Source organism: Mesitornis unicolor, unplaced genomic scaffold (assembly GCF_000695765.1).
Source record: "Mesitornis unicolor isolate BGI_N332 unplaced genomic scaffold, ASM69576v1 scaffold49816, whole genome shotgun sequence".
Classification (NCBI taxonomy): Eukaryota; Metazoa; Chordata; class Aves; order Mesitornithiformes; family Mesitornithidae; genus Mesitornis; species Mesitornis unicolor.
The window spans coordinates 36,020-62,841 of NW_010191295.1; the positions used below are offsets into that span (position 1 = coordinate 36,020).

Consider the following 26,822-nt stretch of genomic DNA (forward strand, 5'->3'; position numbering starts at 1 on the left):
ATAAACCTTTCTCTCATCACTGCTTCCCAACCTTGGTACCCAGGAAGGGTTTCTTGCCAATGTAGTCTCACTATGGGAAGCTGTGACTCGGCCACATGCATTTCACCAGGAAACTATGAGCTATTAATAAACTATATGCACTGAGGTGATGAATGTGGGTAAGTTACACCTACATTTCTAGTGTATAGTCATCTGTGCTTTGATGTCTGAGTGACAATGCCTCTAAACTTGTATGTGGCACCTAACGAAATTATAATGAGAAGTAAGTAAGTTTGGGAATCATGTGTCTTGTAAATAATTAAGACAGGCATTTTCCTAAAAATATTAATATATTTTAGAGAGACACTAGTTCAAACAAACACAGAGCTAGAACACTATCGAAAATTAAGAAGACCTTTTTAAAACTTGTTTTTTTCTGTGGTTCCTGAATTATTTACTTGAAGCATTTAAAAATTATTTTGTAGTAGGATAAGACATTGGTTTATCAATTAGAGTTAGATAGGCTTTCTTCAAATGGAGAAAATTAGGCTTGAAAGTTAGGCTTCATATGAAAAATAAACTTCAAGTTCAGTCTTGAAAAATTATCCCATCAAGCTTGGCAACCAAATTATAAACTGTAAACAGATTAATAGGAAATTAGTTGAGATATAATTATGAAACCTTGATCAAGCTTTAGGATTTATCAGCATCCAAATCATCACTTTGATTTTGTGAAGAAAAATCAGATTTTTCTCGTAGATTATATGTATCCTACTTATCTGAATGATCTCTTTTGAAATTCTAATAGGTTAGCATTGATCACTTATATTGCTTATTTTCTTCTTTCCTCTCCTTTTCCCTAGTACTTTTTGTTGTTGTTCTTGTTTTATATTAATCCATTCCAAACAACTTAGTGTTTTTCATCTGTCTCAAAAGGTTAAGGGAAAAGAGTTGCGCTAATAAGAAGGAAATAAGTACTGACTACCCAAAACAAGCTGTACCAAGAGAAAGCAACTGTGATTCTTGTCTGAAATATGGGCATCAACTTTAATTCAAAAACACCCATGTTCTCCAGATGTCTATGTAAGCAGTCTGTCAACCACCACCAGCAGAAGAGTGCCTGTGTACACAACTGACCTCACTTAGCCTCCTCTGAAGTGCTTGCCATGTTGTTATCTATTTTTTACCTTGATTTTTCAAGCTTTTGCTTTGTGGCTACCAAAGCCTCACATTGTCTTCCTGTCTGTGTCTCATCAACTCCCCATCTTGTTTCCTGTCTGGACTGAAACTGTGTCTCCTCTCCATAGCAGCTCTCTAAAGTTTCCAGTCTGACCCTTGTTGCGTGTGTCACATTTCTGCAATGGAGTTGCATAACTACACAAGGAAGAGGGCAAAACTTACTGGTAGGAAACATGCCGTGAAACCTATATTGCAGGCAGAAATCACAAAAAGCAGGGACAGCTTTCCTAATATAGTGGCCCTATGGATGACCCCTGTCTCCTTGTAAAGAGCATGGGTCAGCAAGAGACCAAGACTTTCCCCTGTGGCTTTGCACAGTGGGGAAGGGGGTGAGCAACCACTGAAGATTTTGTGTCTTCTTTCAGCTGCGTTTTAAGATTGTACCCTTGCAGCCCACCTCTGCTTCCAGGCACAGAGCATACCTCTGATGTGGAGGGGACTTCAGCTGTTTTTTTCTCCTCCCAGAAAGGCAGCAGGCTTGCAGGGTTAGCCCAAAGCATGACCAGGACATGCCTATACAGAAGCTTTGAGCATATTAGGCTTGCCTCTAAACAGCAGTGTGGACATTGGCGCAATCTCATCTTCCTCACAGAAATTTGTGGTACATGCTGTGCCTGCTGGAGATTGTGTGGAGTCTTACATACTAGCAACATGACTGGTTGTGGAAAAACACAGGACAGAAATTCTGTCTATAATGTAAGATTTAGTTCAAAATTGAGAACTGGTATCCAAGAATTCTTTCCATTGCTGTGGATTATGTATCATCATATGTCTTTGTTACAAACTGTGTGTGTTTCTAGTAGCTAGGAAGCCTGCTATGAAAGGTTAAATATGATTGTGATAATGATGTTAAAACGTGTTCAGAGGAATATTGTAGCATGGGTATAAGTTACTACAGGGGATTAAGCAGTGCAGGACACTGTGAATAGTTGTGCTATTAGCACCTGAGGATGAGCATAGTCAAAGCCTCTAATCCCAACAGTCTGTGCTTACATGGAAAAATGTTTGTCTGACTGCAGGCATGGAACCCGTTGTGCTGGAGAAGTGGCAGCCACGGCAAACAACTCACACTGCACAGTAGGAATCGCCTTTAATGCCAAGATTGGAGGTATGTGAAACAATCTCCCGCCAAAAAAAAAGTAACCAAAGAGCCATTTGTGCTAAATGGTACATTCAGACCTTTCTCAACAAGAGAAGGAGATTTGTATGGATAACAAACCTAGCTGTGTTAACAAGTAAATCTCAGTTGTAGAGTGGTCGTTAAATACCAGTACTGAAGGAGTTTGTCTGCAGTGACACTTCTCCAGTGCTCCCTGGATCACTGCCTCTCAGTACACACAGAAAAATAGAAAGCGAGACCTTTGATGAAAACACAAAGCGCAGAATTAGGATATTTGGGTTTTCCCACAGCTTCAGAGCTCTTGGTGATGAACTTTGACAAACCAGAAGTAAATGTACACATCAGGAATATTGTCTTGCATATTGATCCCAAACAAAGCACTGCCAAAACATAAAACTTTTTTGTGTTGTTTGGCTGTGGTTGGAGAGAATCTTCCTTTGATCCCTCTGTGTGATCAGATCATTGCCTGAAATATGAGATTCAGTTGCACTTATTTTTGTTCATTCAGCCAAAAGGTTCCAGGTGGTTTCTATGAATTCTTAGTCACTGGCTGCTTAATTAAGACCTTTGGCTTAATTTGTGGATATAACTATTACAATATCATCTATGTCGCTTCTAGGCTGTAGCCTCCCTGTGCCAGATTTTAATGCTTCAAGTGAAGTTTTGCCCTGTACATGAAATCATGGTATTGGTATATTGGCTTTCAGTAGAAAGACCTATAGCTCAGACTCATTAACTGTTGATTTTCTGTCCCAAAATAGAGCCTATCTGTGAAAACAGAAGCATGGTTACCTATATGTACAGTGGAGGACAGTTCAAAAATATGACCAGGCAGTGTTGAGGCCCGGTTTCCACAATTAATAGTACTGTATCTGTTCTCTGCTGGATCAGTCCAAGTTTTATCCAAATCAAATGTGAACACAGCTGCATTTCGAATTAGCCAAAGCACACAAGGTCATCCGAGTGTCAGCTTTCTGTTTTCCTGCTGGCTTCACGAGGATAGACAATACCTGATCCAGCGTAAGTTTAACGTGATGCAGAAAAACAATTTCCCTTCAGGTGGATACCCTGCCTGCACAAAGTTTCCCTGCCAGAGTGGTTTAGAAAATCTGAGCTGGCCAAGTTTGTGGCAGCTGAACAGGTTGTCTCATGTGGATGTGGCATTTGGTCATGTACCAGCAGCTATGAAATCAGATTTATTGTGTTGTCAAAACAGAGTCAGAGGAGAGTTAGATAAACATAAAAGATGGCTTCTAGAGAAGTTTCATTTATGAGTTGGATAGTCACAAAACCTGCAACACCTTGGGCTTATCCTTGAAAAGTTCTTCATTAGTAACAGTGGCTTCTTAATGGGTTATTTATTAAGCATTAGGAATATGCCATAATAATGTTTTAGAAATTCCCCAGGCTTATTAGCTGCACCACAACATTTTCTAAATATAGTGTAAAAATTGACTCAGATGGACATAGTGTGAATGTAGTTAATGTGAACAGTAAAGAATGGATATATGTGCCTTTTCATTATGTATTTATTTATTTATTTTGTACAAAGAATATAACAGCCTTCAAGTAATTTCACTGTCTAAGTGAAATAAAAATTTTATCCACTCCGTTTGTCACCATGATTCTGTAAAGCCATCACTAACACTGTTCTTAAAAGAGATCTGGAAAGTAGTAACTGTGTAAACCTCACTTGAGGTAATATACCACCTTTTAAAAGCATCAGCACTTGAAAATAACTTCAGGAGGCTCATCAGATAATCTGCAGAAAATGAGAGGCAAGAGGGAATTCCAGAGTACCGGGAAGAGAGGTTAAGCTTCCCCTTCCACCAGGTGTATATATTTAAGCGTTTCGCTGCTGCTGACCTCTATTTGGCATGCCTCCCTCCCTTTTCTTAGAAAAGCCATAAGTTACACATTTGAATATGTAGTGGTTGTGTTCCCTCTCCACAGGCCAGATAGAGTGTAAAAATGGTGAATCATATTATGTTGAATTAGTGTTCAGCTCACTTGTTTCCCAGGGCTTTAAAGACCTTCCTTGGGCCTTCTTGGAGAAGAAACTAGAGTCGAGGTAAAGCAATTACATTCTCCTTAAACAGAGGACAGTTGTGCTGAGTTTGCTCCACCAGGATAAGTATTCTTTACTTCAAACCAAAAAGCATCTCTGGACACATAAGGTGTAGTAAGGAGATAAAGCAAAGGGGAAAATAAATCCTTTCCGTCAATATTCCATCAAATACAGGCAGCTGAACAAATCCGATTCATGATCATTGTGATGGAAAGTTGTTAACAAGATATCTACCAGTAATACTCTTCTTTTTTTTCTAAATGTCTTTGTACTGCTTATCTCACTTCTGCATATTTAAGAACCTTAATAAGAACCTTAGAAAGTCTGAGCCTTCTTTTACAGTGATGCAAGTGGGTTGTAGTCAGCAGAAAAGAAAATTTGAGTAAAATTGCAATCTGGCCTTTCAGTTCTTTTTACAGGTTGTGAGATGTTTCTTATCAAAAAATATGCACTGTGCTTGCAGTTTGTGCTTAGCTAACTTGCAGGCCCTTTCACTGAAAGACAAACCAGTGCACCCAATGGGTAGGTCTTTTTTTTTAATGTGACTCTCTGCAGTAATCACACATAGCAAATTACCACCTACAGAGCTTGTGAGACTTTTCATAGGAAGGGGTGGTTAATATGTTGTTATTGTTGCAGACTGATTTTGAAAGTTGCAAAGCATCTGTGGGGATTTGGGTGCTTAGTTACTTGGCTGGGCTTGAGTTCTGACGGAAAACAGTTACACTGGATTATGGCATAACAGATGTAGATTGTCTTCAGCTGACGAGGAATTAGTTCAGCTGTTTCTTTAAGTCAGATGGTGATTAAAACCAAATATTTTAAAAGAAAACTTGCTTTCAGCTCAGTTTTGCATGTTTCCTGTGATTCATTGAAAGTTTGTTCTGACTAAAATGCCACTTACCTTTTGGCAATTACTGCAAGAACTGGAAGAAGTTTACAGAGCTCTAAAGTCGTAGGTATAACAGTCTGCAAATGCAGTCTGTTAATTGCCTTCTGGACAGCTTTTGTTGCGCTATCACCACATGCTGAATGCAGTTTGGAGGTTTTGTGATCGGCAGAATTAACCACACAAGATATTTGGGAGGAAAAAAAAAACGAGGGGGAAAAATGAGAAAGAAAGGAATTATTTTTATTTAAATAGCCAGTGAGCTATCTGTTGTTCGAAGTCACCCTTGAAGCATATCTATTGGCCGTAGAGTGGAGAGAGCAACATCTGAGTCACAGCCTTGTCCGTGTTCCATTAGATTTGACCACTTTATCATTAGCAAATAAAACCTGGTGTGAATTACTTCAGGTGCCAATGGCAGTTAGTGTTCACCAGGTGCATGAACTATTATTTAGGCTTGCTACGCAGTAACAGGAACATAAAGGGAAGCTTTATTTTCCTTCTTTCAAAAGCAGTGTACCTTTTATTGTCTTTATTTAGAACTAAATGTATTTTAATGTGCTTGAAAGAAATTGAGAACATAACTTCCACCCATCATTAATTTTCTGAGATTATGCTGAGGAAGAAAAATAAAACCTGAGAATCCCAGAGTTGGTTTAATGACTTTTTTTATAAAGTAAAGTTCATAGTGAGATCACTGTTTGTAAAAGTTTATTGTCTCACAAAACATGGGCAGCTTTTGTGTGAACTTAGAAATATGATCACTTTTCATTTTTGAGTCAATTAAAGTAAGGAAAAGAAAAAAAGACCTTCTATCAACAGAGCACCCCCTATGCCTTTTGTTAATTGGAAGTTAAGGTCTTGGTAAATACTCAAGTAACTTCAGTCTGAGCTCATAAGCAAAATGAAATATGCCTGTAATTAAAAATATGTAAATTTGACTTGTAAATAGCGGTGGCCTTTTAAGGGGGAAAGAGCATCAAATTTGTTAATTGTGGAAGTAATCATTACTCTGTACTATTATACAGTTACATGCTAATTATTATTTAATATTTAACATCCCTTTGATCAGATACCACACTAACTCTGTGTAGGTCCTTTTTCTTATTCAGGTTAAAACTGGCATCGGTGGGTTTCTCAGTCAGAATAACTTCAGTCAAAGTCCTACAGTTATTCAAAATAACAACTTTGAGATTTTCTCAGTTTCCAGATTTAAGCCTACCTTATTCAGTCTAGTGTTCTTAAAACATGGTGGTGCCATTCACTTTAGAAGGGTAGCACATGGAGTTGTCCAAACCCACATGTATGGATTCTTTTATACCTTACAAAGCTTCTGCACAGAGGAGGATGTTCACAACGTTGTAGTTTCAGGTTGAATAATGTTACATACAAGGTATTTGTTAGTAACTTTCTGTAATTGTCTGGCTACTGTGTCTGGTAATCGGCCTGTACACATGAGCTTTCTCCCCATTTTCTTCTTTGCTGCCTGATACAATGAAGGAATAATTCCATGTTTATCTGTCAGCAGAGATCCTTTTATTACATCTGTCAACATACTTAGGGCTGTGAATGACTCAAAGGAGGGGCTGCAAGTTTCACTGCAGTGTAAAAGGTGAAAGAGAATCATATATTATCTTCCAGTGAGGCATAGAAACATTTCAATGTTCAAGTCTTTTTTAAAGTTTCGTTTAGTATATAAGTTTGTTGTTGAATTTTGAAGGCTGTATAGTGGATAAATTACTTGAACAAAGACCAAAATCTTCCTTTTTTGTGTTTTTTCATCTAGAGACTATTCCATTGGATAAACACATATCCAAAAAGTTTCGTTGGAGGTATTTTTGAACAACAGTAGAAATCCTTATGGTCATTGAGACCAATGTCCTATGCAACAGCATTCTGTGGAGAAAAAACAAAAACAGAAACAAAAACAAAAAGCATTTTGAGTCAGTTAATCCTGTTCATTGTGTCTTTCATTCTGAAGGTGTACGGATGCTGGACGGAGATGTGACAGACATGGTAGAAGCAAAGTCCCTAAGCCTTAATCCCCAGCACATCCACATCTACAGTGCCAGCTGGGGGCCTGATGACGATGGTAAGACTGTGGATGGACCTGCTTCTTTGGCACGTCAGGCCTTTGAGAACGGCATCAGAATGGTAGGTTGGCATGAAAGCGCATCTCCTGAATCTGCTCTTATGTGCAAGTGTAGGGATATGTGCACCCGGTACATGCAAGTGCACAGCATGGGAAAGAGGAAGGCATTCTGAAAGGAAGACGAAAAGCTTCCTTTGCATAAAAATACGTATACATTTTCTTTCCATAGTGACCTGATGGTCAGTCCTTCCTGAAATATCGGCTCTGCTTATTTTCAACTGGATTACATCATCCTCAGTGTCCTTTAAGACTGCTCTGAGGTAATGATGTAATTCTGCTAAAAAAATAAGTCTGAAGAATGTTACTTTGCACATCAGTACCAAGTCATCAAATCTGAATTCCAGTGAAATTTTAAAGCAAAAGCCTTGGCTGTTTTTCCTTCTTCCTTCCTTACTTTTGTTGCTTTGTTTTGCTTTATTTCTTATTGGAAGCTTTATGATTTTAATAAGGAGTTGGGGGCTAAAAAAAAGTCTGCACTCATGTTTATTTTAGTGTTTATGTCTGGTCACTGAGAATTTACACACTATTCATGACTTTCGTATACATTTCTCTACAAGGCTGTGCACGTTTTCTCTGTGATAGCCCAGAAATCTTCAATAATACAACACACAAAATCTCAAATGCCCCTATATGAAAAAAGCTTACACCTTTTCAATTTTCTTTAATAAGTTACCATCAAACAAATAAGACCACAGACAAAATTAATAGTTAGAGGAACTATTGATGTCAGAGGCCAGTTTTAAGTTCTCCCTGTTACCCTCCTGCCTGTTCAATAGATCAGGGAATTCCTCATCTTCCAGTGCTTGCATATCTTTCCACTCTATAGGACTGGTGGAAAGGATTTTAAAGCTGTGTGCTTAAAGATCTGAGCATTATTTTGAATGCATGATAGTTCAGTGGTGGGTGGCTCTAGAATCAGAAAAGAGTGGATTAATACAAAACAGGTGTTTAAAGAGGTTGAAACTGTTGGACCAAAGTGAAACTGGTATGTAGTTACTGGAACATGGCAACACTTTGCAGCAAGATCGGAAAGTGCAGCTCTTATTGAAGTCATTAAGTGTTTTAACCAGGTGTGGCAAGACTGATTTTAGCAAACTATAGCTAGTGTTCAGTTGGAAGATTTGTGCCGCATGTAAGAGACAGTGTCTGCCACAGAAAGACTATATTAAGGTAAGGTATACCACAAAAAGCAGTCATAACAGCAGACAGGGATAATGGGTGCAAAGCAGTAACAGACAAAGCTACAAGAGCACCTGGTCAAGCTGACAGTCTGTATGCACAGTGCAGCATTTCAGGTGATTTACAGTATAGTTGACTGTAAGTTGTAAATAAATACATACTAAAATTGATACCCGATATCACCATAAACATTGCCTACAAGCATAAGCCTAGGAGGTGTGAATTTACATCTAATCACAGCTGCATCTCTAGCTTATTTCGGTTTCCTCAATAAAGCTGCATAAATTTCTTACTGTCACATCTGTCCTCCATGTTCCAAATGTGGATTATAATACATGCTTAATTACCTAGTAGGTAAGTTATGAAGACCAGTTACTGAAATGCTAAACTAACGACCGGAACTGTGTGCTTCTTACGTTACATGATGTTGAAGACATGTCTGTCAAACTCAGTTCTGTGAATACTTTACTAACCATGCAGCCATGAAGCACTGCCTTTCTTTCACTGATTCGTATGATGACCATTTGGTGTGGAGCTGCAGATTTACACTTTTGCTTGTTGTACATTATGTAACCTGTGAAGTCTAGCATAACAGAAAATTCAAGGATGTACTTAACTTTACTCTGTGAGAAATTCCAGGGGCTTCGCAGTTAAACATATTTAGGGGCACTGCTAGATTCTGCCTGAGAGAGCTCTTCTATACTGAGTAATCACTATTAAAATAGGTATTGAAGTGCTCTTAGAACAGTGTAACAAGTTTGTAGAAGGCCAAATTCATCTCTGTTACTGCTTCCTGTGCATCATCATTTTTCCCTTCAGATGGAATATCAGTGCTCCCACTCACCCAGCTAGACTTTACTACTCTTTGACAGTGACCGCAGAGAATAAAAGCAATAAAGTGGTGAAGGGGTTCCTAGTAGAAGTGCAAGATGCAGGGCAACAAAATAAATTTTATGTTTAAATATGTATATGTGTTAGTTTAAATGTTGTATTTCATATAGGTAAGAAAATAATGGAAAGTTCAGCCCTAATTTCTGTACCAGAACTCAGCCATTTCCTCACTGAAACCTCAAACTGAGGTTAAATCGGGTATAAATCAAGAATGTGAAATAATTTGGCAAAAGCATGGATCTTGCCTACAAGCATTATTGTTCCATTGTTATTATAGCTGTAATATGAGAGGATACCCTGCAGAACCCAGATGAATTTCATTTTACTAGCGCATTATTCTGTATTTTAGTAAGTACCAGTATATAATGGAAACATACTACTTAATTTTGAAAATTTGAGGTAGTCTTTTTAACAATGCAGAAAAAGAGTTTGGTATATTTTTTGAGAAATAGTAGAAGTCTTATTTGGTGCAAGTAAAATTATATTTTTTACAGTTTAGCTTCTATTCCGTCTTATCAACTTTTTGTTCTGCCCAAGTTGCCCATGCAGATATAATACACAAAAATGCTTATTATGTTGTGTACAGATATTGACCTTCCTTTTTTAGAAATATTGAACTGAACCACAACAGTATTACATCTAGTATATCATCTGTGAGGTAAATGAAAGTGGTACAGGAAAATTTGGCAAGACCTTTTTTCAGATCTGCTCAAAGGTTCAAGATTGATATTCTTTATTTATTGTGCATATGCACAAACAACTGGATATTTTTTTTTTTAAATGGGACAGCAAAGGGAAAGTTCAAGTTTTTTTAAAAAACATCTGAAAAGGAAATGCTGCTTGGCTTGTTTAATTAGGAAAATCAACTTTGATTAGAGTATAATTAAACTGAATTACTACTTTTCTATTATACTTGTGAAGCAAAAATGAAATGGATGCAAGAGCCACAGTTTCATATTAAGTTTGCTGAGACACTAGGATCCATGACGAGACACTAGGATCCATGACAAAGAAATCCTGGTTTATATTTAGCGCATGTTATTCCAATTAACAGCTCATGCAGGGTGTTATAGAATTATTGTTATTGTTTTTAAATCTGCTGAGCTAATATGATTACTCATTCCAAATCCTGCAGAAAATAACAAAGATAAATGACTGCACAGTTTTTCCATAGAGTCCCACAGAGACGCTACATGCCATGAGTTGAAATAGACAAGTCTATTTAAAGAAAAGGTACTAAGTAATAACTGAGTTTATGAAATGACAACATAACCCACAAGTTAAATGTGCTTTAAAAATTCTGTCCAGGATTAAGGAGAACAGTTTTTAAACCTGTCTCAATGAATTTCTGTCATCTTCAGGGTATTTTGTTTAATTCTATTAAATTTGCATACTTGAGTTCAAAGAGAAACCTCAGAGATTTTGCTATCAAACAATTTCTGTGCAAATATAAAAGGTCCCTTTATATCATGCTTCCAGTTGACAAGATTATTGTCTTGCAAATAGTGTAGTTATAAGGGTGGAAAATTCTAGAAGCTTGTGTTTTAAATACCAATGTGTTAGAAGTTGTAAACCTAATAATCCCCAAAATATTTCCATTATTATCACACAGAACTTTCCTGAAAAAAATCAAAGAGAAGTATATCCAAAAGTAACATATTCAAGAAAAGATTAGCTATGCAATGTCACATTTCACCCTGTGTTCAAGAACAAATAAGACTTAGCATTGCAAACATGATTGTGGCCAAAGTCTGTGGCTGAGTCTGGAGCAAAAGGGAGAACACAGAAGCTGTTCCTCAATTCAGAAAGATACAACCAAAGTACAGTTAGATTTTAAGATGACTGTCTGTTTCACAGTCTTTGAGTGCAATGCTGTAAGCACTTGAGAGACTTGGACTCGCTGATTCACGGCTCTGTGAGACAGCATTCAAAGTAGCTCATTTCTATTCATGCAAATATGCCTGTTATTCTGAGATCAGTCTCATCATTTGGAGAGTAATGCATTTCAGGTATCCTGACTTATTCTTTTGCTGCTGTTTGGCAAAGACCTAATAGTTAAGTTTCATTATATATGACCCCTCTTGATATTTTATGTTGCAGAGCTTCAAAGAGCTGGTTATCTCACCTTTCCAAATGTCTTGCCAACTGCATGCTTTATGTTATTTGTTCTGCAGTACCCATAAGGCAGTACAAATCAGCGACAGAGCAGGTCATCCTTAATACAACCTAAGAGGCAGGGAAATCTACATGGAAACTTTTGGCTTTCTGCCTGTGTCAGCCCAGGGGCCTTCATTTTATTGCCATGACACCATTCTGTTTAGCAAGCTGGACACAAGCCAGAATGTTTGATGGACATTAATGATCTGATGCTGTGTGGCTGAACCCCTTGTGAGAACTCAGCTTGGTGCCTTTCCTCCCATCATCACTGCCCCTTCTCATCTCTCTCGCTTCACCAACTTTGGCTGCAGTGTGTGTGTGTGTGTGCACGTGTGTGTATGTTCAAAGTGTTTGCTGGGAGCAGAAGGCTCTCTTACAATCACTAAACAAGCCTTCTACCCACATGCAAGAGAGAGAAAAGGAAGAGAAGAGAAAAAAAGGGAAAGAATAAAGGAAAAAAAGAATTTAAATTATTATTATTGTTTCTACTCTGAAAGTGGAAGAGATTGTTAATAATTTGCAAGTGTCTAGGCAAAGGGTTGCTGCCTGTGTTGTACCACAGATGTTTCTCTTAATTTTTTTTGTCCTGTCATCACTTCTCTGCATCATTCTCAGTAGGATGTGTTGCCTACACAAAGGGGAGTTATTCTTTTCTGCTTTGCCGGAGAGTTGAACTATAGAACTCAAAGACAGAAGTTACTGCAAGAAGACTTCAAGTCAAATGTGTCAAAATAACTTCCAAAATGGCTGTCATTTTATACACTGAAATATTGTGATGCATGGAGGTTAAGACCATATTTTTTAAACCATGTATTATGTTTGTTCAACTTGTACAGCTGCTGTTTGAGACTGAATAACACATACTTCTGTATACACATCTCAGATCATATACAGATACTTTTCACGTGCACAAGACCTCCTGCACATTTCTAATTAGTTAGCCAAAAAATACTTCTTCAATCAGAATTAGTGCTGTGCTTGAGCAAGGTCTCAGAAGACATCACATCCATTATGCTGATGTAATGTAATGTTAGGTCCTGGCATTTATCTGTTGTATGATTTGCATATATACAGTGTATCCCTATTGCATCCATGATGATTGATCTGTGATGTAGTATCTGAACATGTGATGTTATAGTTACTTCAGTATACCGAGTTAAAACTTTTTGTGACTCTGTACTACATGTGTGTCCTGACTTTGTACCAGAACTGGAAAAGTCATATGGCGTTTTAAGATTGTAATTCTTCCTTCTGACATCACAAGGCATAGCATTATTGGCTCAAAATAATATTCATAGTTCTAACATGAGAAAAGGACATTATCTTCTAGTCTTGACCATCATCATAAGCCAGATTAGCAAAATTTCATCCGATTATTACTGCTTCAATATCCCTGTTTTCTTGATTCATGTATTGTTTTCTGGTTTTTGTACATCTTTTGGGAAGAGCCAGTCTTGACTGAAACCTGTTGTGTCCATGGCTGTGCAAGTCACTAACAACCTTCACTATTAAAAATATGTAACTTGTTATTAATCTAAATTTCTTAGTTTCCTTTCCACTGTAAAATGCCTCTTCTGCTCTATTTATGATGCATTCTATGGTGTTAGGCATCTCCACATGTAAGTAATTACAGATTTTGGCCAAGTGATCTCTTGAATAAATTAGATTGGAATACAGGGACATAAGACAGGAAATGGCTGCATAGGTCATCCAGTACAGTCCTATCATCATGTCCTATAAATACATTCAAAATGAATTAGAAATTCTTTCCCCGTTATTTCTGTTGGGAGACTATTTCACAACCATCACTAATCTATTGCTTAGAGACTCTTTCTTCTAAGTTACAGCTGAAGTTACTTATGTGCAGCTTTTTTGCCCATGTGTTCCAGGGCCAAAATACCTTTTTTCCTTCAATTTTTCTTTCACACATATTTATAGAACACAGTTCCCTTTCAGACTTCTTTTTGATATGATAAACAAGCCACACACGTTAGCACTTAAAAACTAAGCTGTCCATCTCCTTGCCCATCAGAGTGATGCTTCTTTTCACATCTCACAGCCTGAATTCTTTTCTTGAATGCAGGTGATCGTAATTACTAGATTCACTAAGATGTTCTTTCATTTACGTCAAAACTTTGTTTCCCTGGCTCATCCTTAAAATACTCTACTCATAACTTCCTTAACTGCCATGTTTTCCCAGCACAGCCCACATCACCTCCAGTGAAACCATTTCCACCTCCACCTTGCTGTTAAAGTAACTTTCTTTTTCTTCTGTTTCATTACTGATTTCTTGGAGGGATCATCGTATGTTTTGCAGAAACCAGACATACTGATTCTAATACATTTGTCAGCATAAAATAAGTTACCAGAGAAAAAAACTTAACAGATTTACCTGGAATTCTGAAGTGCATGTTGCATATTAACCTGTTTCCATTAATGCTGGTGCATATTACTCTGTCCTTCAAAATCTGTTCTACAGCCTTAACAGTGGTGTTTTATATTCAGTTGCCTTCCATTAGTCAGAATTTCCAAACCACAGTTAATTCCTCTCGTTCTTTTCTGAAACACTTTCTGTTTCCCGGCATTATTTTTTCAAATGTGGATACTAGAATAAGGCATGGGAGTTGTAGCCTTCTGTGTGCACACTTAGTACTGTTTCCCTATTCCCTGCTCATTTTCACCCTGCTTACTGATCCAAGGAGCAGACTAAATTTTAGGGCAGCTCGTTGCCAGTTGGTTATCTGCCATGACCTTAACCTCCCTTTCAGAGTCACCGCTTTCCAAAAGTTTGTTCACCCTCCTGTATGTCTTATCAACTAGCTTAATTTCTAAGTCTTACTGCCTTACACTGATAACTCAGGATGCTTGATGGCTTTGCAAAGGTAGTTTATAGTTGATATGATTTATTTTTCTCTTAAACTGAGATTGCCCAGCAAAAATCAGGTTAGGTGACAACCTTAACACTTCATTAAGCTAATAATAAATCTTTGCTCTACTATTTGCACGTAGTTAGCAACTTTCAGCATTCAGCCAAAGTAGAATTAGGGATATTGCCTTCCAGTAAGTGAAATAGAGTTTAGTCTTGGTGATACTTGGATGAACTTTGATACTATCCACTTTATTTTCTTTTAGAAATATAAACAAAGCTAATGTTAACATTTATCTGTCTTTTTTGCTTTCAGTGAAAAGTGAGCTTTTTCACAGACAGTCAACACGTAGTACAAAAAAAGAAAATGCAGAAGAAAAAGACATAATATACCAAAAGTGTTCTTACATTACATTCAGTGGAATATACAAATCCTAAAAGGCAGGAAAATTTGGAATGAGAGTTACAGGAAAATATACCTCAAAATGTACAATTTCCTTACAATGTCACAAAGTGTACTGGAAACCAAAACTGTTTCGTTACCTCATCCCATCTCACACATAAATGGAAACTGTTATAACAAGCCAAAATAGCATTACTGCTTTTGGACTTGTCAAAAGTGGCCTCTGGTTTTGGGTGCCTTGCCTGAAACAGGTGGTATAGTTGAGCGTAAAAACCCACACCATTCTTGTTGTGAGGCAAATCTTAATTTAGAAAGCCAATACTGAAAAGCAGCTTTGGCAAATGGGTCGCTTTCCATGCACTTAAGTATATACATTTCGGAGAGTGCAATTTTGGAAATGCTAGTCTGATTACTTTGTATGGACAAATCAGTAATTGCTTCATTCATATAATTGCATAACAGCAGGATGTATGTATTTCTATGTGCCATGTGGGGAAAAATAGATTTCTGAAAGGCTAATTACTGGAAGTTGGGTGTCAAGAGTTTTCTGTGCATAGAATTTCACCTAAGTTTAAGGCACAAAACTGTTGAGGGCAATAGTTTTGCGCACAGCCTAAGTGCCTTGTTTCCTCCTAAACAAATGCTATGGGAAGCAAACTGCACAAAGCAATTACTGCAGTCCTTGGTGTGCTGACGTAGAGGCGGAGCAGCCTTACTTTGCTGCTCATCTACTGAAAAGAGATAAATTTGCAGAAAATTTGAGGTTTCTTGTTGAACCTCAGAAGTTTGACAGAGATCTCAAAACGTGAAGTTTTTCGTAAGGAAGAGGCTGCTGTAAGTAGTTAAACAACAACTATGAGGATCTGGCGGCCATGGACTTCTGTCTAGAGTGTTTAAGCAGACGGTAGTATAAAGACGATGAGAACTGCCTGAACTCACCCCACCCCCTCTTGTTTTGTCACAGGTGTTTACAATATACAGCTTGCTTTATCCCAGTAACAATATCAGGAGCAACAGTGGTAATGATAATGTGGAGAGAGAGCCTGAACCAGAACTGCAATTCATACAGCCCTGTAGCTGGCTCTATTTTGTTTAGGAAAATGAGAATTTCATTCCAGCATTCCACAGGTTCAGATTTCAGGTTTCAGCCAACACTTCTTTTGGTTGCACTTTAAGCACTAATTATAGCTCTGTGGGGAATATCTTGGAGCTGTTTAAGCTGTTGTTCTAGTGAAGAGTAAAATGAAAAATATACCACATGCAAGGTTGCATGTTGAAACATTCCACTGATATATCTCAATAATTATTGTGTTAATGCATGGGTGCTTGTGGTTATGCAATACATTATTCTTTTAAGCACACATTAAAATATTTTCACGCTTCAGTATTTTAAAGGTACCATATCCTATGAGCTAATAAAATACATTTTTCCTTCTTTATGTCCTAATTAATTGTCTTTCCTTTTCCTAATTGAGAAGCTACTTCAGAAGTAGCCAAAAAGTTTAGCTTTATTAGCAGCAACTTGCCTTTTGAACAATATAAGGTAATCATTACTTTTTGTAAGTAGTGACATATTTTTGCATTGTATATGTATCGTGCATATGCCTGTTCCAGCACTAGGAAATATTTTCTTGACTTATTAGTTTTCCTAGAGAGTAAAAACATGACTGCTAACATAAAAACACAGGGCTTAATTTTTAGACATTCTCTCAAACACATGTGTTTATGTACACCTGTTAGGCTTATTACTCATTTCTTCATAGACAGCATAAGTGCACATTTTTAGTGAATTGATGCTCATATGTGAGAGCATGGATACCTCAACAGAATTAATGACCTCAGCAATTTATCCATTTGTTCATGAGTTTTTGCTTTTAATACCCAAGGATACTCTTTGAATAAAAATTAAGCTGTTTGGCTGTGTTCTGGTAGCACTTCAGGATTGATGGCTTATACTCTCAGCTTACCATTATCTGTTTTGGAGAGTTGCCTACTTTCAACTGAGAGTCTGCAGTCTACAGGAGAGTCTTAACGGTGGTGTGCCAGACTATTTTTCATTCCCAGATTAGAGGTTAAGTGGACTGGTAGAAACTCAGCAGGACCCTGAGAGATGCTGCTTCTCAAAAGCAAAATGCTGCCAGTCAGCAGATTGGCGACTCTTTGCCTCTACACAGGGCAGCAGCGTCCAGCTCCCAGGGACTGCAGAAATCAGTGGAAGTTGGAAGCAAGAAGCACCTCTCACAGGTGCATCTCTCAGGCTGGTGTGATCCTTGGTGCCTGGTCCTACATTGGTTGTAATGTGCTGCACCCAAAATAGTGCCTGTGTAGTAGTTTTTTTAGGTCTCCAGAGTGCTGACCTCTGTTCTGCACATTCAGTTATGAATATTTCCTCTTCAATAATTAGTTTTTAAGAAAGAGGGGTCATACCATTGGGCTACTTTTTTCAGCTTCCACATCAGGATCAATTTCACTTCCACGCAGTATTTTTTGTTCCTGGAAGTATTAAGTAATTTTAGAACAGTATTGGGGAGAATAAAGGAAAATAAATGTTTAGCTGTGGATAGAGTGTCTCTCCTTCTCTCTCCACTTTATATTTTCGTGCTTTGTTTTCTGCTCATTGATGTGGGATTTCTAGCATACTGGTGCCAAACTACCTCTCCCTGGCTGCTACCCCTGTACCTCTAATTATTCCAGGTCTGCTTCTTCACGTTTTCTTCCCTGTCCCTTGTTAAATTTGATCACTTCTATAGAGACAGCAACTCACCCCATAGGCAGGGAGAGTTATTGTGGCATTCGATTCCTGGGCAGGAAAACATCAGGATTCACAGGCTGGATTAAGGCAGCTTGACTTCTAAAGCAGTAAATAAATGTCCAGTCTGAACTTTGTAAAACAGAGTGAATAAATCTTGCTCCACTGGCTCAAGCTACACCTCGTAGATGGAAACTGTTTTTATTAGATGGAAGCATGTTGGAAGCAACTTGAAAGTATGTGGGGCTGCTGGTTGTCCTTAGACGAGTGTGTGAAGACCTCTACCTTATAATGTCTCTTGCCAGCACCACTAAAGCATTCACTCTTTAAAGATGTGGTTTATACGTGTACACACACACATACACAAATGCACGCAGTTGGAGCAGGGAATTTTCTTTTAATAGTGTTAGGGGATTCTGCAGATGTCATTATGAACACGTTCATACTGGCTCTCATTCTTGGCAAACTAACCCTTTCGTGCTGTTGAACTGGAAAAAAAAAGAGCTTCTTATCACTTACCCTGCTTGCAACTTACTAACCAAGGAAAAGGAGGCACTAGCATAAAGAAGTGGGAATGCCCCAAGATTCTTGTGCCATGCTTTTGTAGGTGCGATTTCTGCCCTAGATCTTTTTGTCAGTGACCTGAGTACATCTCATTCGAGGTCAGCTGTCTGTTGAGCACACTGGCTTTGCCCTGAAAATGTGCTAGAAAACTGGAGTTGTAACTATGTCAGTAGCAAGTCTTAGTTGTCAGTGAAAGACTTTTTATTTTTCATAATGGAATTCTCACTTTTGTTTAATTATCTGACATTTTATGCAATTTAAGAAAGTGGACCAAAGGAAAGGAGTGCATTTCATAATGGTATGACATGTGCACTGACAAGCACAATTGCAGTTACGGACACCTTGCAGAGTTTATAAGAGGGAGTCAATAGCTATCATTGCAAATGAAAGAGCAGAAACCACACTGTGCCTAGAGGGAGAGTTAATGCATTTTTAACATCGTGGAAAACGCACTGGGTGTACTTTGCTGCACACCCATTCCACCCTGGTCTATGCCTCTGCTACAGTTCACTAACTTTTAATTTTGCTAGAGTTCTACCCATATGGTTTGTAAATGCACCTTTGCTTTTGAGTAATAAATGACACATGGCTGCTTTGGCAGCTCAAGACTTGACTTTTCATCTTGACACCCTTGGGCATCTGGCAGATGACAGATGATAGATTTAGACAAACAGTAAAAGCTACAGAGTGCCTTGCATATGTGTTTATCTTAACTTTGTAACACAGTCCAAATGTTATTTAATTTCATGTATTTAAAGGAGACCAATTGGGAATGGTATTCACATACAGTAGGACAGCCGATGCTGTTGCTCTAATTACTTGTTTGATGTAGTTACTAGCAAGTTTATAATTTCCTGAGCATTACTAGGTCTACTGAATTAAGGCAGGGTGTTTGGAAAAAGGGAGAAAGAGGAAACCAAATGGTAGTTTAACAATAGACGGTAAATGTAAACCAGAACTTACTTGCTTGACACATTATTTTAGTCAGGTTGAATTTAGTTTGAGGGTTTGTTTGATTTTATTTTTTTTAAGGCTGCCATTTGCTTTGCCAAGTAGCTTCTAGGAACAAGATCTTTAGCATGTTTTCTAGACTACAGGTAATGCTGTTGTTTCCTATGATATGCTGAGTTGTGTTACAGGAATGGGAATTCTTTCTTTGTATGTATTAGAAAGTACTCTTTTCCATTAGCCAGTGCACCTGGTACTTATTTTTTATTGCAATAACAGAGATGTCAGTGCTTGATATATTTGCAGGAGACATTAGTTTTGAAGAAATAGTTGTTATTATTTGTTTACAAAAAACTTAGCATGGAAAGGTAAATTTGTTTGCACATGTCTGTTATTTTTAAAGTCTTGTCATTGCTATTAAAACCTACATTTGTGTTAATTATTTTTAAATACTGCCGTGCAGAATTCCTAACATCCATTGGTGTGTTTTCAGCTGAACTACACTATGTGGTCTAAAACATACTCACATGCCTGTTTTCTGTAGCTCATCTTTCATTATCATATTTCATTCATGCATCTAAAGAAATATAGCCATATTCTCTGTGCAGAGAAGCCAATAATTCAAGGGTTGCTCCTGCAAAATTTACACAAAGTGCAGTCCTACCCTGCTGTGAAAAAGTTTTCATCACATGAGTGGAACAAGTCATGTTATACAGCTTTTTGCAGACGAAACCAGCTGATGATGACAGCAAAGAAATGACAGGTTGACTGTTGTTAATAGGATGTTTTCCTATGTACATGTTTTTGAGAAATTTTTTACAATACTTTTTTTTTTTTAAAAAAGTAGAAGACTTTTAAACAGAATATTAAAATAGTTAGATTCTGGTTTTCTCCTCCTTGGATCTGTGGTTTCATTACCCTGAATTCTGATTTCTTCTCTTTTGTATGTATTCGTGGGTTACTCTGAATTTCCCACAGAGTATTGATTTGGCCAAATGTAGCTATATAGTATTGCGCTTTTGAGAAATGCATGTGAAGAATAAAAACGTAAAATTCTTCAGATAGCAGATACTTACAAAAAATTATCAAAAAAAGGTTTTGATGGAATATTTTGACATGTTCTGGAGGTAGAAATGTATCTGTATGAAATGCTTTTTTCTCTGTATTCTACCTGCATATTCATATATTAGCTTTGTTATTATGTGTGTGTGTATGTAGGAGAGAGAAGTTGTCTTTTAAGGGCAGTGTAGGACCAGAGAGGAATCTGTATGTGACTCTGAAACAGATGTCAGAATTGATAGACAAGCTAGACATGAACATTGAGGAGATGGAAAATGAAAGAAAATAATAGAATACTGCTGAAAAGCATGATCAAATTGCAAGACAGTGGGATGAAACAGAAAGAAAACCAGTAAAAAACAAGCAGGAGCACCTGAAAAGCAGAGAAGCATATCTTTAGCATAATCTTCCATTCCACTCCCCACAAGAATACTGAGGGCTCCAAGTTCTGGCTCCCTAAATTGCTGGAGTAAATAGATCGGTGACTATGCACAAATTAATCTTTCAATTTACCCTTTCTTTCATCTATCTCATCAGATGTTTTCAGAATGGAGAGGTAAGAAGTAAAGATATGCAAAGGGAGATGACTACATGGTAGAATGAAACAGGAGTGGTGTGTAAACCAGTTCCAGTCCCATGAAGTTACAAAAGAGGTCCCACTGCCTTTGGGAAGCTCTGAATCAGACCCTGCTGGCTTAGAAAAGCAGGCAGAAAAAGAACCCTGGAGAGATAGAGGGTTTCGATTTGTCAAGAGTTCATAATGTGAGGAAGGAGAGCTGTAACACTTCATAAATGTTGCCTTAAAACAACAAAAAATGTTGCTGTTTTGCATCATTTTTTGTTAGTGTAGTAGCTAAGATCAACTAAAGAAAGTGAAAGAAGTTGAAATAGTTACACTTCCCAGCTTGTCAGACTGATCTTGTCTGGAGAATGTGGATTTCATAATACATTAACTTGGCACCCTGGGATTTTTTTCTCTGCTTGAAATATTTTTTTAATGAGAAGTTGCATTTTAGAGACATAACCCCATGTAAACACTAGCCAGGAGAATTTGATATTTAACTTATTTTGCTGGAGAGGAGACAGTCTCCAGGTAGTATATTTTTATTAAACTCAGAAAATGAAATGCATCAATGTTTGAAAACTCAAGTCTGGATTGTGAACTGCGAGTATTTTTTTGTCTTACATTGATGTAGGTTTAGTTATGCTTAGCAGAAGAAGCCCTAGTGAAACCCCTCTTAGCATCTGAATTAAATGAATCTTTGAGTTGCTAATTGTTTAAGGTTGACCAGGTAGATCTCCAACAGTTGTCTTTATGCTGTTCATGGTACACAGTTGCACTTTGTTTAGAAAAAACAAACAAACTCCCCTCATAGCCAAGCAATTAATTCATGCACAGAAAGTGGCGTTTTATGCCTTATAACATTAATTTATGATACACACAGGTCGGCCTACCCAAAAACAGGGTAGATGCTACATGATGAGTTGCAAGTAAATGAGGTAGAAATGAGACTGTTAGCATAATTGTAACTGAGAGGGATGTTCTGTGCTTTGAGATAATGTCATGTAAGAAAAGTTGACACAATTTAGCTTAATCAAAGACAAGATTAGTCCTTTGGACCCTGTCTGTCTGAATGGTAAAGTGCTTCTGGATAGTTAGTACTGATAATTACTGCAGATCATACAGTTACATGAATCTGAATTTCATTTACTGATATGAAACACGTAAATATAAATCAGGAAAAGCTCAATCACTCATATGTCAGTAATTCTCAGTTCCCATACATCAGCAGTACAGGTTACTTCATCTTCATTTTTCTTATCAATGCCTCTATAATGGTACTAGCACCACAAAAAATGTTTTAATTCATTTTGACACTATATAACTTTGGTGTATTAAGAAAATGTCACAGTGAGATTACCTATTTTTAAGTCCTCATTTGAAATTATAAGTACGCCTAAGAAACTTGCCCAACTAGTCATATATTTAAAATATTATGGCACACTAGTTCTTTAGTACTTCATTAAAATAGATTTATAAGAATCTTTTATTTTTGTCTATTTTTGTTTATATATTGTGTTATGCATTTGGTATTCATAATGAACTAGATAGGTTGGTCTAGGTGACCTGAGATCCCTTTGCACTTCTAGTATTCTATGATTTATAGTGTCTGTGAAACAATGATGCTCTGGTTCACGGTATATAATTCTATCCAAACAATACCTAGTGCCACAAGGCAACCCAAGAAGAAACAGCACCTTAATAAGTGAAAGGTATTGTGTTACAAAGTATTTTAGTTCCATGTGTGCTACTTGTTTTCCTTTTCCAACTCCTTATGATGTTTTAATGCTTCCCCGGATTCTTCAGCAGATCTTTCTTGGTACGGCTGGAGAGCATAGCTGAAGAACAACAAACAGACACTGTATAAAAGTTGTTTCTAAAGCCGTGCTCATTCCACTCATTTTCTGAATTTTTATAATGTCTGATTCATTCTGAACTTTGCTAAATCCAGTTTTCATTTCAGATTCTTCTCTGTGAGCTAGTTTCTTTTTGTTGTCTTTCTCTCATCAGATGTCTTTTGAGGGGAAAAGATCTGTTTGTTAAGCAGGTGAAGGGCAGAAAGAATTACTATTAATAAAATCTTTCGTGCTGTTTCCAAACAGGGACGAAGAGGCTTAGGTTCAGTCTTTGTTTGGGCATCTGGAAATGGTGGAAGAAGTCGAGACCACTGCTCCTGTGATGGCTACACGAATAGCATCTACACTATCTCCATAAGCAGCACAGCTGAAAGTGGGAAGAAGCCATGGTATCTGGAAGAATGTGCTTCCACACTAGCTACAACATACAGCAGCGGGGAATCCTATGACAGGAAAATAGTACGTTTGGAATTTTTTTTATTATGTGTATAGGTTTATGTTTTACATAGGAACTTTAGGAGGAGAGACAGAGAGCTCATTTGTACTAATTAATCATGTGTAAGCAAGTTGATTTAGTCCCAGTGTGTTGTTTGGAGGCACTGTACTGCTCTTTGAAACCAGCATGGGTATCTCTGCATGTTGAAGCCCAATGCAGTGCAGGTATACCCAGTTCATAGCAAGTTTTTCCAATTTCCAATTTTCCAACCTAGTTGCTGCGATCTCTGATGCTTTCAAAGATTCTATTGCCACTGCCATCAAAACAGATTTCTGTCATTCCCAATATCTTGTAGCCCATCAGTAGGCCTGAAAACATATCCTCCTTTTGTTTTTAATCCAGTTATCAATAGTTTTCATATTTTACATGCGTGATACTAGCAGTTTTCCTATTTACCTCTCTGTTTTCTCAGTTATATTTAAATCTGTTATCATTTGTCTTTTACATTTGGTGATGGTCAATTATTACTCATATTAATGCCTTTTCCAGCTAGCTGATATATTGTAAGCAAGATTAAGCTTAGTGCTCATCTTTTCTATACTGTTCCTCATCTCATTCCTAAACATCCAGCATCCATTTTCCATTATGTTCTTATCTTGGCTGGAAGCTGACAAATTGTTTTAATTGTTTGATAATCTAAGTCCCATTAGTATTTGTATGCTATATCTGCTTTTTCAAAGTGAGTACATTCAGTATACTTCTCAATATTCAAGATACTACTTAATTTAACCTTTTAAATCCTTGTACTAGGAGGATTAATCAGGCTTGTTATTATTGTCCTCTTTTTGTTTTATTTATTCTTACAGATCTAGATTTCTTTCTGATCAGAAAATATAGGGATTTTGGGTCTTCCTACCCCCCCCAGGTGTTTTCTTAAGCACCCATCTAACATTACCTTCATTTTGATCCTTTGCAGATAACCTCTCTTGGTGTCAGTGAGGAGTTAAAGATCCTTGCAGCTATGTTTTTCAAATAGTGTCTCCCTTGTCTTTCAGGATTCTGGGATGCTGGCCATCCCTTCTTGGATCCTTCCTTATTTTCAGATGATCTAATTTTTGTTTTAAACTTGTTCTGAGGTACTTCTTCATTCCAGTAATTTTTCTGTTCTTAACTTGCTTCTCTTCACTGAAACCTTATCTCTCTTCATGGCAAGTTTCTTATTCTCCCTGATAAATAATAATAAAGAAAATAAATTATTGCATCTTCTAGCAGTCCATTTCTGTGATTAAATTCCCTCTACTGTCCCTTAGAAGACCTTCACTAAGTTCTTCATGTTTAAGTGAGACTAATACAATATGAGGTGAGTAGAGGCAATTGTGGTTCCCCAGACTGACTTCTTGCTTAGCTGGGTCTGTAGGACTTCCCTGAGTCCTTCAAATTCAGCAGTTGCTGTCAAATCAACAATAATTTTTGTAAATACAATCAATCTTGCTTTCAAAGGACAGAAAATTCACATAAATTTAGGACAAGTGGTTTTAATAACCCAACGCCATTAAGAAAATTCTTGGTTGCTGTCTGAGCTCCTTAAACTCTAATGTCTAGGTATTTGGTTGTGTCACACGTTTTATGGCTAGCATGAAGAGCATTCTAGTTCTTTAACAGCTTTCTCTCTACCCATATAGCCCGATCAGTTGATCTCTTTTGATAAATGAAGGTAAGCATCTTGCATCATTCTATGTAAGGCATGTTTTCATATAAAACCTGTCCCATTTTATAAGTGTTCAACACTCAAACTGGACACACCAGTCAGATGGTAGCAATATCAGTGCCAAATGCACAGGAAAATGTGTATCTGTGAGTGCCATTTCAGTTCCCCTCTCTTTATACTTTAAGCCTGACTGAGACTTTTTAGCTTCACTGTCATATAATGTGTTCATCGTTGTATGATGCTAAACCCTCTTTCAGAGTGCTGCTTCTCTTTTTCAGAGTTGTTGGTCCAAGAATAGGTATGAGGATAGTTATGGTCTCTTTATTGCATCATTTACCACTACCTGTACTGGTTTAGTCCTCAACCCAGACTAGCCCTAATCACCACTTTCTTTTTCTCCAATGCTTCTCCAAGTGTAACATTCATTAGAACATGCTGATGTTTTCTTCCAGGTCTTTGATAAAAACGGGAATATTAGAGTCATATTAAGGCCAAGAACCAAATTGTAGAAGGCCTGATTAGAAACAAGGCTCATTTCTTATATGTGCTATAAGCATATATAATTACATATATGTAATTTCTCTGCTTCTAAGTATATATCTTATTTCTTATATATGCTTACATTTTGAGACCTTGTAATTGTCCCATTTTAAAACTATGTGTTATGTATCATGTATATTTTAAATATCTTAAATTTAATTTTTTTTTTTCATGTGCAGTATCACATTATGTGTCTTGTTGAATCTTGAGTATACTACTTTCAACCAAAGTGGTGTCCAGAAAAATAATACTGCAACACTGTGGCAAGCACTCTTTTCCAGCAGTTTATGTTATCCACCATTATAGACACTACTAGTAAATTAATTTATTAATAGTTATTTTAGATCCTGCATCAGCTGTTTTACACTAGATTAAAACTTCACAAATAGATTAAATTATTAGGGCAATACTGCTTACCCTTTCAAAATATTGACAATGTGCGGGTGTTCTTTCAATCTTCTGGAACTTCTCCAGCGTTCAAAGACTTGCTAAAATCAACAGTACAGTCTAACATGTTCCCTGTCCAGCTCTTGCAAAAGTTGTTGGTACTTCCAAACTTTCTGATTTAAACTTGCTATTTAAAGTATCTCTAAATAGGAGGATGATTTATGATCTTTCTATGCTCTGAAAACTTTAGCTTTTTTTTCCAAAATGGAACATTCAGTGAAATAGCCATTTACTATGTTCTGCTCTTAACTGTTCTACTATTTCTGGACAGTTAAAACAATATTGGTTTGGAGGTTCTTTTGTTTCTGATACATTTGAAAATAAGGCATTCTTATACTTTACTCTGTGTTGTAGGCCTCATCATTTGACCTTTGTCTTTCCTTACCACCTCTGTGCACCTTCTGTCTTCTAACTTTGATTCTTTGCTATCCCCTGATCTTTTATTCACTTATATTTAATTATTTATTACTTCTTACACCTGTCAATGCTTGTTTTGTTGACCAGTATATCGTTGCTTGTTTTTTAAAAATCTAATAAAATATCTCAATGTTTCTCAGTCCTTATTTGTAATTTACTGCTTAGCTGATTTAATAAAATCCTGCTTTTCTTAATAGCTGTAATTTTCTTGATAATTGTATTCCATTCTTTTCAATTCATATTGACTTCCTGCTTTTACAGAATTACTATTTCAATAAGAGACCATTGTAATTTCTGATGTGTCACTCCCTTATGACTTAAACTAGAATCAAAAACACCTGGAGGTGATCTCACCTTTATTGTTACTTTCTTATTAACCATGAGAATAGATATTTTCTTAGTTTACTGAAGTATGGTACCCATCACTTATAGAATTTTTGCATTGTGCTAATACCTACAGTTTTTTTATTTTATGATAAGACTTTTGAAAGGCATACTTTACAAATTAAAGATTATTTATTATATATAGAAGGAGCATACTATCCCAAAATCCAAGCACAAGTATAGGCTGGGTGGAGAATGGATTGAGAGCA

At 37.0% G+C, this 26,822-nt stretch overlaps 1 protein-coding gene across 1 annotated transcript in view; it reads left to right on the top strand.

Moving 5' to 3' along the window:
• Positions 1–23,140, top strand: part of LOC104542402 (proprotein convertase subtilisin/kexin type 5-like) — a gene marked incomplete at both ends in the record, with an annotated part of 42,015 nt that extends 18,875 nt beyond the window's left edge. Inside the window, 3 exons of the mRNA XM_010186694.1 lie at positions 2,238–2,326; positions 7,277–7,449; positions 22,928–23,140. Of these exons, the coding sequence (XP_010184996.1) occupies positions 2,238–2,326; positions 7,277–7,449; positions 22,928–23,140 (475 nt within the window). The remainder of the gene's footprint in view (positions 1–2,237; positions 2,327–7,276; positions 7,450–22,927) is intronic.
• Between the last annotated feature and the right edge of the window lie 3,682 nt (positions 23,141–26,822).